This window comes from Mastomys coucha, unplaced genomic scaffold, assembly GCF_008632895.1.
Source record: "Mastomys coucha isolate ucsf_1 unplaced genomic scaffold, UCSF_Mcou_1 pScaffold13, whole genome shotgun sequence".
NCBI classification, from domain to species: domain Eukaryota; kingdom Metazoa; phylum Chordata; class Mammalia; order Rodentia; family Muridae; genus Mastomys; species Mastomys coucha.
This window is the reverse complement of record NW_022196895.1, coordinates 80,721,544-80,733,330: the sequence shown is the minus strand read 5'-3', so window position 1 is coordinate 80,733,330 and position 11,787 is coordinate 80,721,544. Positions and strand designations below refer to the sequence as shown.

The 11,787-nt window shown below is 38.7% G+C and overlaps 1 protein-coding gene across 4 annotated transcripts in view; it reads left to right on the top strand.

The window, feature by feature from the left end:
- The first annotated feature begins 180 nt into the window (after window positions 1-180).
- CUNH18orf63 (chromosome unknown C18orf63 homolog) overlaps window positions 181-11,787 on the top strand; it is a 41,021-nt gene continuing 29,414 nt past the window's right edge. The window contains exons 1-8 of one of the 4 annotated variants that reach the window (XM_031366189.1): window positions 181-697; window positions 2,217-2,336; window positions 2,554-2,720; window positions 3,793-3,871; window positions 5,682-5,738; window positions 9,435-9,546; window positions 10,093-10,134; window positions 11,462-11,538. In XM_031366189.1, coding sequence (XP_031222049.1) covers window positions 2,587-2,720; window positions 3,793-3,871; window positions 5,682-5,738; window positions 9,435-9,546; window positions 10,093-10,134; window positions 11,462-11,538 — 501 coding nt within the window. In that variant the 5' untranslated portion in view covers window positions 181-697; window positions 2,217-2,336; window positions 2,554-2,586. The remainder of the gene's footprint in view (window positions 698-2,216; window positions 2,337-2,553; window positions 2,721-3,792; window positions 3,872-5,681; window positions 5,739-9,434; window positions 9,547-10,092; window positions 10,135-11,461; window positions 11,539-11,787) is intronic. The other 3 variants (XM_031366188.1, XM_031366191.1, XM_031366190.1) reach the window with 3 other exon arrangements.

Here is an 11,787-nt window from a genome sequence, read left to right as displayed (position 1 = left end):
AAAAAAAAAAAAGAACATGCTCTGCATGTATCAGACAGTAGGACTTGGGACCTGTTGGCACGGCAGGCCATGAAACAAACTGCTCCCTACGCTGAGAAGGCACAGAAGTACCGCCATTGTGGCTTGCTGTCAACAGAGGGCATGCTGGGAACAAGAAACGCGCTGGTGCAACTGCCAAGGGCCATAATAAGGCCTGGATAAGCGCGGGGCCTCAGGGAGCTCTAGACCTGGTGGGAGCACAAGGCCCGATGCGAGCAGAGAGTTGATAACGGCTAATTCTGACAAGAGGCCTCGGCTAGGCCGGGCAGTGACGCGGGTAGGCGCTGCCTGGGCCTTGTGAAGGCCTAGCCGCTGGGGCCTGACCCCAGTGCGGACCCTGGCGCGCCGCCACTGTCCTGGCAGGAGCCGGACACGTGACAGGAGGAGAGCAGGAAGGTCAGAAACACGGCTGGGACCAGGGAGCCGAAAGGGAGCGGAGGACTTCCCAGGAGCGTGGAGCGCAGGGCCTGATGGGAGAGGCCAGACCCGAGCGAGCGCAAGGCCCGCTGGGATTTGGAGCGCGTGGGACTTGGCGGGAGCTGTCTGAGGAGAGCAGGTTCTGACTGGAGCGCGAGGCTGGACCGGAGCACAGAGCATCCTGATAGCGCACAAGCTGCAGGACAGAGCTGAGGACAGGACGGAGTGCCCACAGGCTGAGGTACGGGGAGGGCCGGCGGCGGCCTTAGAGGGAGCAGGGTGTGATGCCGGCCTGGCCCCCCTCGCCTCCTGGAGGGAGGCCGTAAAATAATAATAATAACAATAACAATAATAATAATCCTCCCTCGCCTTCTGGGAGGGAGGCCGTAAAATAAATTAAATATATATATTATGTAGTAATATATATATATATATATATATTTGTAGTAATATATATATATATATATCCTTTAACCTTGGAGTGGTTTATAGAGAGACTCTAAAATAGCAGAGCTCTTGGTTATATGTCGTTATATTTAAATTACGTAAGCCTGGTGCTTAGGAAAGGGAGCCCCTCTGAGGACCGCACCCAAGTCCCTGGGGTTGGACAGAGCGAGCTCTTTTTGTTTAGGGCTAGCTTTAGGGCCAGGAGATTATTAATTACCCTCATAACACTCAGGCGTTTCGATTTTTAAAAAGCCTTAGACGCTCCCAGAATCACCCTTTTAAATTTCCTTTAAGGCGTTGGAGACACTGCCTGTCACCGAGAGTGTGGGGCCGGGAGTTATTCCGAGGGCCCGTGGGAAGCATAAATGAATGCAGCACTGAAATATCACTGAAGAAAATTTCACGTGCTTCCCTCTGTGGTTTTAAGGGAGCTGGACGTGTTCGAGTCAAAGGCCATGCTCTGCATCCCTCCAGTGAAAACAAAGGCTTTTGGTTAGAGACATCAGACTAGAGTCCCACCCACACATCAGACTCTGGGGCTAATCATTTCTGTTTGTGTTAAGTTTAGAGTTCTGTAATCCAGGTTACCTCCCACTGGTGTATATGGGCACCTCATGGTAGTTGACCGTCCTTAGCCGGCTCTGCATTTACATCCCAATTTTGTGAGATGCAAGATGCACACACGACAAAGGCAGAATGTGACTTAGCAGTTAAAAGGCTCCCCAAGTAGAGGTTTGAAGCCAAGTAACTGTTGGAAATGAAATATACTGAACAGTTAGAGATTCTGGCAAACACTTTCTTTCATGTAAAATAAAAGAATAATATATTGTCTAACCTTGAAGTAGTTTATAGAGAGAATCTAAAATGGTAGAGGTCTTGGTTATATGATTTTATACTTAAATTATGTGAGAGGAAAGATTTTGTTTTTCTGAAAATAAAACTTTAAGGATAGCTAGGATCAGTAGAATAAAATTATTAAACACAATATGGCAAATACCTAGAAAAGACTTAGGCATTTAACAAATTAGGGATTTAGCTGGGCGGTGGTGGCATACGCCTTTAATCCCAGCACTTGGGAGGCAGAGGCAGGTGGATTTCTGAGTTCGAGGCCAGCCTAGTCTACAAAGTGAGTTCCAGGACAGCCAGGGCTACTCAGAGAAACCCTGTCTCAAAAAAACAAAAAAAACAAAAAAACAAAAACAAAAAAAAAAACAAAAACAAAAAAAACAAAAAAAACAAAAAACAAAAACAAATTAGGGATTTTAAAATTATTATTATTTGTATTTAAATTAACCATTCAACTTGTGTTGTAGAACTGAAGATTTAGAATCTTGGGGGAGTGATGAAAGTGTTCTAATTTATTGCATGGTGCATAACTCCATGAATATAGTAAAGAAAAAGCATACGACTTTACACTAACTGGATAGTTGCAGGTGAGTAATATCTCAATAAAACTGTGCTAAATACAAGTGGTTAGAAATGGTGAGAATACCATGGAGTTGAAATGGTGATGCTTTTGTGGCTAAAGTTTACTAATTTATTTTTTATTTTCTTACTCTAACATGATATCAAATGTTACCTGCTGAATGAATATTGAAGCCTTATGGATAAAACTGTTTATGCACTCTTTACCATCATTTGTTTTTGAAGGTCTGGTTCCTGAAACATAGTTAAGAAGAAAATATGAATGAGTCCAGGCTGCAGTCCCTGTTCTTCATCATCCTTCCAGATTTACACAAACTCTGCACTGTCCACATAATATTGAGTAGCAGGGTGGCAGAAATAGACATTAGGAGTGCTCAGATAAAGATGTGCAGGTGAAAACATATGTTTTCTACCTAAGCTTTTAAACTTTAAAAAACCCCATTATTGCTATTTTAGAAGGTTTTCCTTCTAAATATTTATTAAGTATATATATACACTTTGAAAGCAAAGAACCCAGGTATGTTGGATTTGAAGAGAGACTTAAAATACTTGAGATAGATACCTTGCTGTTGAGCTTTTATATTTGTGACATCGTGTGTGCTTTAATTTTTCTTCTTTAATTCTTGGGGCTGGAGAGATGGCTCAGCATTTGAGAGCATTGGCAGCTCCATCAGAGGACCTGGGTTCAATTCCCAGTACCCACATGTAAGCTCACAAGTGTCTGTAACTCCACTTCTACAGGATCCAACATTTTCACAGGGACCTACATGGAGGCAAAACACTAATGCACATAAAACAAAAATAAATTTTAATTTTCTATAAGACTTAATTTCATGAATTAAGTCAGGCTCCCCAAAGGCACTTAAAGATACTAAACAACTAATATAATTTTCATACCAAAACATGATAATGGATAATATTTCTCTAAGAATTATCTTGTAATATCTGATCCAAGATAATCTTTAAGGAACAGCTCAGCTGAAGCCTGATTATTAAGGACTCACAATTATTAGTTCCTTTAATTGAGGTACTCGAAGGACTCAAGACAAGATTATGTATTTAAATAAATGTCTTTAAATATAAATTTAAAGAATAAAACCTTTAAGATTTCTAGGAGTGAGCTGGATGTAACAGAGCATACCTATGATTCTAGCAGTCTCGAGGCTAAGAGATGAGGATCTCAAGTTAAAGGCATTCTAAACTGCACAGTAAGATGCCTGAACAGGACAAAGTGCTCAGGGCAGAGTGAGGAAAGCGGTCTGGGGATGTAACCTGTTTGGTATCCACCCAAGCGCACCAGGAATTCTGCAACCTCCCTGTATGGGTGTAATTTAGTTATACTTACTACAAATTACCTCTGAGACCTTTGACAATAACAAAATAGATAGGAAGGAAGAATTTAGACTACTCTAAGGATAGAAGTAGACAAGTTCAGTTTGAACATAATGGATTTCTTCTCCACAGGCAGTTGCTGCTTCTGCATGAAGATATTCTTACAGCACCTGTGCCTGGAATATTAAACCAAATTTCGGTAGTGATGTCGGTTAGTATTACGGATTATTTGAAACGGTATTGGTAAGCAATAATTCAAGCATGGCATCAGAAATTAGAGATGGTTTACAAGGATTAGCTACCCAATATTTTAGTTTGAGTGAATACCCCACTAACTGATATGTCTGATGTTTAAATATATGCTGTGATTCTAAATAAATATTTAACTTTATCTGACATAAATGCTGAGGTAGAGACCACTAATAAACAGAATGCGTTATAGTACAATATCTAAGACAGGGGCCTGGAGAGAGTGGCTCAGTGGTTAAGAGCATTGACTGGTCTTCCAGAGATCCTGAGTTCAAATCCCAGCAACCTCATGGTGACTTACAACCATCTGTAATGAGATCTGATGCCCTCTTCTGGTGTGTCTGAAGACAGCTACAGTGTACTTAATATAATAAATAAATAAATCTTTAAAAAGACATTTAAAAATATCTAAGACAGAATTTGCTTTAATGCATTTTTATCAATATTTTAGTTACACTTAAGTTTCTCATCTCAGTAAATCAACTTTTTGTTATTCTTAGAGAATATCATATATGCACACTATTTCTGTCACATTCTCCCTCAGTTTTCCCCTTCGAATCCTTCCAGATGTAACCCTTTCCTCCTCCCAACTTTATATCCCCCACCCCAAAAGAAAACCAATCCACTGACTACTCATCTACAACATGGTCACCTAACAGGTACCACACCCCTAAAGAAAGCAGATTCTCCCTTCCCTAGGAACCATCACTCAATAGCCTCTCAGCTATATGTGGAACCTCATGTGCTGATATGCTGGTTGTCTTGATTTTAGGCAGGCCTACACAGCTGCTGTGACTTTGTGAGTCCAGTGGCCCTATAACACCCAGAAGAAGCTATTCCACAGCAGTCCTCCCTGAACTCTGCCTCTTGGTAACTCTGTCTGTCCACTCCCTCATGATGTCCCATGAGCCTTACGTGTAGGGAGAATGATATAGTTATCCCATTTAGGGCTGAGCACTTCATAGTCACTTACTGTCTACACACTGACCAGCTGTGCGTCTCTGTATTAGTCACCATCTACCACATGAAGAAGCGTCGGTGCTGATCTATGGGTGTAACCACGTATAGAAGACAGGTAGAAACCCTGTCCATTTCCCAAAACTATATCTACTAAGTTAAATAATACTCTTTAAAATTTTTAAATTTAAACGTCTATTTAGGGCCTTGTCTAGACCTAATGTGTTTAGAAGTTTTAATTTAAACTTCTATTTAGGTCCATGTCTAGACAGAATGTGTTATTCATGTCTAAGCATGCCTTGTATATTTAAAAGGGGTTAAGTTTTGCTTATGTGAAATTTATTTTCTTTTTTTCCTTTATATGACTTGGAGATTATGTCAATATCAGTCAACTTCACCTTGACCATGTATCTGTCACAGATCCTACTTCAGGGAAATAGTGGTTACCACAGTTTCTTCTTTCAAATGGATAGAGAATAGAAATATAGAAGGGTAGTCAGAATTTATGCCCTCTGTTGTATTTTGCGTAAGATCTTTGTATGTGGGGCTGGAGAAATGGTTCAGCAGTTAAGAGCACTGACTGCTCTTCCAAAGATCCTGAGTTCAATTCCCAGCAACCACATGGTGGCTCACAACCATCTATAATAGGATGTGATATCCTCTTCTGGTATGTCTTAAAAAAAAAAAAAAAAGAAAGCTACAGTGTACTCATGTAAATATAATATATAAATCTTAAAAAAAATCTTGATATGTAACAATATTTTGTTTTATGTCTATGTTAAGTTCTTTTTACAAATGTAGACTTTCTGTTATAGATACCATTTTTTAAATCTGGGAGACTTAATGCCTATATTGAAAACTATGGAGCTAAGGTATGTGTTTAGAGTAATAATAATATAGATGCTGTATTGGTTGTATATTCTACTTCTTTTATCAGTGTCCCAGTTTGCTTTCTGTTGCTATGATAAAACACCATGACTAAAGAGCAGCTTAGGGGAGAAAAGGGCTTATCTGTCTTACGCTTTCATATCACAGTACTTCATCAATGGAAGCCAAGGCAGGCAATCAAGGAAGGGGCTGAAGCACAGACCAATGAGGAGCTCTGCTTACAGCCCTGCAACATGGCTCACTCAACTTGCTTTCTTCCATAACGCAGGACCACCTGCCCAGGGGTAGCACCCACAGGGGGCTGGCCCTCCCACTTCAATCATTAATAATAATAATAATAACAACAACAATACTGATCCACAGACTTGCCTAGAGACCAATCTGATGAAGACATTTTCTCAGTCGAGGCTCCCTCTTTCCAGATGACTCCAGTATATCCTAGTTGAGCAGCCAAAAATAAATAAATAGCCAAAGCCTAACCAGCTCAGTCAACAAACAAAATCTGAAGTATCTTTTTCACAAGTTCTTGTCAGCCATGGGAAAAGATCAAGATTTTTCCAAACAATTATTTTGTGCACATTTATGGAGAAAAGAGAGAAATTAATGTTTTTTCTGAATTTTTAGACAGGAAAACAGGTGAAATTCTGAGAGGCATTATTGCCACAATTACATAACTGATATATAGAGAAATAGAATTATAGATTGTGTTCTACTAGTGGTAAGCTTCTTTAAAGATAGAAAGTTGGTGTGGGGGTTGAGCAGTCAGTCCATCACAGCTTCAGAGGGCTGCGTGCACTGTGGTGGGAAGGTGAAGAAGCTGAGAGAGCTGCTGCTTGTCCCTGTCCCCCGGGTGGGAGGAGAGAGAGAAGGCCTGCACTCTCTGGCTTTCTACTCGTTCCTGGGTTTCAATGGCAGCCTGTGGGGATGGCACTGCACCACCCCTCAGTCAGTTCTCTCTGAAATCCTTGCAGACACACCCAGAAGAGTGCTTCTTCGTCCTTTCAGTACTTGTCAAGTCAGTCAGTTTGACAGCATTATCCATCACAGCTGTGGGTCAGTTAAGGTACCTGACCTCAGGGACCATCTAGTGAAAAGCAAATCCCACCCCCTTCCATAAAATCCTATTTCTGGCCGGGCATGGTGGCACATTCCTTTAATCCCAGTACTTGAGTAGCAGAGGCTAGTCTGATCTACAGAGTGAATTCCAGGACAGCCAAGGCCCAGAAAAACCTTGTCTCAAAAAAATAAAAATACAAACAAGAAAACTTTTTTAGAAGAAGTCATGTCTAATTTTATTATTTCTTCCCTAAATGTTTTGTGAAACTCATCCAAAGGGCTATCTGAAATTTAGATTCTAAAATGTTTAACTGCAATTTTATTTTAACAGGAAGTAGGAATATTAAGTTATTTATTTTAAGGATTTAGTTTTCATCTAAGCTTTCAGAATTGCTTTGGTAGTGTCTTATTTTCTTTTGTTATAAAATCTGACATGATGTATCCTTTATGACTTTTAGCATTGGTTATATGTGTGATCTTTTGATTTTTTCTTTTCTTTTGTTTTCTTTTTCTTTCGCTCTGATCAGTCTACCTAGAGAGTTAATAGTCACTGATGGGAAATTACTTTAATCCTGGCCTGGGGTTTCTACTCCCTTAGACATTTTAATTCTTGGATGAAAGACATACTCACAGCCTTTGTATTTACAATAACCCTTATGCAAAACAAGAACTGGGCAGCTGCCTACCCTCCATGCTGCTGGAATCTACTTCCCTATCAGTAACTCCGAGTTATTTCTCCAATTGGCCGGCCCTCAGGCCATGCTTTTATGGCTCACCTAACCCATGGCAGCTTCTCCTTCCTCCTCCTAGCCCATGGCAGCTTCTTTCCTCCATTCACCACCTTCTTCTCCTTTGTCATTCCTCTCCAACCCCAAGCCTGGGAAACCTAAACCCCACTTAGTCTCTTCTGCCCAGCAATTGGCTGTTGGTGTCTCTATTTACCAATCAGAAATAACTTAGGGCAGGGTCCAGGGGCTAAGTGCAGACTCCAGGTCTTGGCCTCCCACACTTCACCAGAGCTAGCAAATGATCAAACCTCAACCAGGGCTTGGTTTCATTGATTCTTCTCAATTGTTTTACCACTTTGTATTTCATTGACTTTTTTTTTTTTTTTTTTTTTTTTTTTTTTTTTTTTTTTTTTTTTTTTTTTTTTTTGCTTTTAGTTTATAGTATTTCCTTTCTTCTTCTTAAAGTGAATCACTGATGTACCCAAGTTGAGAAGTCATTCTTTTCTGACATAGACATAGAGTTGAGAAGTCATTCTTTTCTGACATAGACATGTTAGAGCTGTGACTATTCTCTGAGTAGTCCCTTTGACCTCCTAACACCTGTTACAAATAGGCTCTGGGGTTTCCAAATGGCGCTTTCCCAGATATCTTTATGCTGCTGATTTCTCATTCTGTTATTGCTTAAAAAGATATTGCATAAAGCTTTAAAAAATTCTGAGATAAGGTTATAATTTATGATAGCTTTAGTAAATGTCCTTTGTCATTTTGACAAGAATATATATTCCGGTCTTATTGTATTAAGTAATCTATAAATGTTAAATGCATCTCATTGCTTGATAATGATAAATCTACTAAATTCTTGTTGTTCTCTGTTTGTGTCAATTACTGGGATCAAGGTATTGAAATCTCTGCAACTGTGGATTTCCCAGTGATTAATACTGGAGGACAGTTCTTGGTTCTCTCACTTTTCTGCTTGTCTTTATTACAGATTCCAATAGAATTTTTCTGGATTTTACTCTATGATTATATAGCAAACAACTTTGGCTTTCATTCTAACCATCAGCAATTCCCTTATGTGTGCTAATCCTTTCTCGGGGAGCACTGGGCTGGTCTGCAGAGCTGAGCAGAGACTTCTCCAGCACTTCCTAACTCCTTTGGCTCCCTGTGGACCCTCAGCTCTATCTCTTCAATTCTCAGAGGCTAGCAGACTCTCTTAGACTGCTTCTTCCATGGCTACAGCCTGGAGACACTTTATACAATAAGCCAGTGGGAGTGATGGGAGTGTTACCATCTGCACAGGAAAACCCAACAAAATAGGGCTCAGCTTGTTCATCCCCTCTCCTATGGAAAATAATTCTTCCACAATGTCCAGTATTTGATGAACCATTCTTTCAAAAAGCTTGTCCAGATTTTTTTTGCGGCTTCAAGTGGGAGGATAAATCTGACTCCTATTACTTGGGAATTAGCAACAAAAGCCTTAATATTAAAGATTAATTTTGGATAAATAGATATGTGTTTGGTTGCATGTGTGCTTTTGTACTGAGCCATTTCTAATGTTAAACTACAGAGAACAAAGTGAAGTAAACCCCAATATCACTTTTGCTTGAGTCCCTCTGTGTGGAGAAGGATACATGATTGAATGCTCAGTACAGCTCTTGAGTTGAGGCTTAAGCATACGCAGGAAATTGGTCAGATAGCATTGCCACGGTGTTAGCTTCAAACTGAGTAAGCCATTCTTTAGCCATATAACTAAACAGTGCTAGCTGTAGGAACAACTGTAAATTTAATCTAGAATTGCTTAGTTTATTGGATGTTAATCTGAACCTGCAGACATTACCTGAGTTTATAGATACATAGCAAGTTTCTCAATTTGCCCACCTTTTCTTTGATGTTTAGATGAAAGCTCCACAAAGAGTAACTCCTGCAATTCTTCAAAACTGCCTATCGTACTCACTCATGGCTAGACTCGCTCCAGCCTGGAATAGGACAGGTCATCTGTTGGTACAAGGTGACTATGTGTTTGCCAATCATTGGGTCTTTCTGAGCTAGGTCACTTCTAGTGTACCTCTGGCTTTTATTTCAAGGATTCTTATTTTTAGAGAAGAGTTTTAGCTCCAACTCTAAACATTCTCAGACAAGCCCACAATAATCTTCTTTCATGGGGATAATATACAGAGGCCTATTTATGGTGCTTTAAAATGCTTTTATTATTTAATAGTTGATACTTAAGAATAAATATGTTATGAAGGATTTGTTAAAATAAACCCAGAATGTCAGTATTGTTGGACCTAAAGGGCTATCCTGAATTTTTACTGAAGTCTGATGGTTTTCTAAGTATTTTATAGAAAGACATAACTTTTTAAATTAAGTATTGAGCATCTTGGTTCTTTTCAATGAAGTTACTTTTTGAATGATTCTATTTTCTATGAGCTGTCATTATATATTTGTTTTATAATTTTTATAGCTTTGATACTTTTTCTTCAAATGGTTATATTTACCAATAATGATTACTTCAGTATTATAATAATGTGGTATATCCTATTAATTTTTTAAGGAAGAGATTTTCTTTCTAATATGGGAAAGCAAAGTGCAGTTGGTAAGTAAAAATGTATAAAACAATAGACAAAACATTAATATGATTAACAGTTGTTTAAAAACCCATTTTAGGGTGTTACATTATTGATGATTACTGTGTCAGAAAGTACTAACACATAATTATAATCAGAATTTCACCCAGGAAGTTACTTCTCATTCAAAATATATATTTACCTACTTGAGGAAAAAAATTCACTTAATTGAAAGAAAAGGTGTATTTTAATTTCTCTTCTTAAGAAAATGATTGTGAAGATCTTTAATTCTGCAAGTATTTGAATATTTCCTAAGTTATATTATCAAAATTGTATTTCTTATGTTAAAGCTTATTTTTATTAGAATTTTATTTTTATCCTGAAAATATTCTCTAAAGGGACATGACTAATCCTAAAGACAGATTGTATTGTAACATCCAGTCTAATTATTTGATTGTTGCATAGTTGCACTGAAGATAGCTTGGCCCCTATATAGGAACGCTGAGGTAGCAATGGGGTGGAGATCATGAGCCTCCAGCAGGCATTAAATCAGACACGTCAGGTTCCCATCGTTGAATATTCTTTTCAGATCCTATCTGTAATCCACAACTAGTGCAGAGAGTAGCCTATCCTGTTAAGTGTGTCCTGTCTGGCCCTGGTTTTGTGTTTCAGTTAGACAGTAGCAGTCACTCTGCTCTCACTCTGTATGAATCAGTTTGTTACTTAAATTTAGCTTCATTACACTAGCATGATATCTTGCTAGAGCAGCAAGACAACAATTTAGAAGAGCAAATTTCTTGGGTTCCTGTTAGAAGATTGTCTTTATTTGTGTAAATGTAATATACTTAGATAAAACTCAGAAATTGTAAGTATATACTCACAAAAGTTTTACGAAGTAAATGCAGCCTCCTCCTCACTGTCCCACAGCCCAAGAAATAATGTGGCCAGTCCCCCGAAGTTCCCAGAGCTCCCTTCAGATGCCATGCTTATGACGTGTCAGCACTGCTTTCCTTATGCAGCCTGGTGTGAGAGCTCACTGAAGTTTAGTAATAGATGCCAGATTAGCAGCAACTATTTAGTGAGTGTCCTTTAAACTGTAGGAGGTATTATTTTTCTTACTGTTATCCTGTTGTAGGACCTCCCTCCCACACATATCCATATTGTTTTAAATCTTTGTCATAGAAGTGTAATTTATAGACTGCCAAACCTATGTTTCATTATTCAAACTCCACTGTATGTATAAAAAATTGTTCTTAAGATATACACTGATTTATAAAGTAATGTTGTTACTATAAATGCTTTATTTGATAGGATGGAATACTAACTCCAGAAAACTTATGGTTAATTCTTTTTCAGTATTAGACATCAATGTAACAGAAACACAAGTTTGTCTGAGTATAGAAGTCTATACTATCAGATTGCCACCACCTGAGGTACAAAATATTTGATTTCTATAAGTTCCTATATTTACTATATGATTAATATATTTTATTATTATAAATATGATATTTGATCTTAATTGTTAACATGGAAGCAGATAGAAAAGAGTTTGTTACCAAACACATGCAGTGCTCTCTCTCGTAGGTAGGATATACATGCATACACACAGACACGCGCATGTGGACACAGAGGGGGACTACATGCATACACACAGACACATGCATGTGGACACAGAGGGGGAC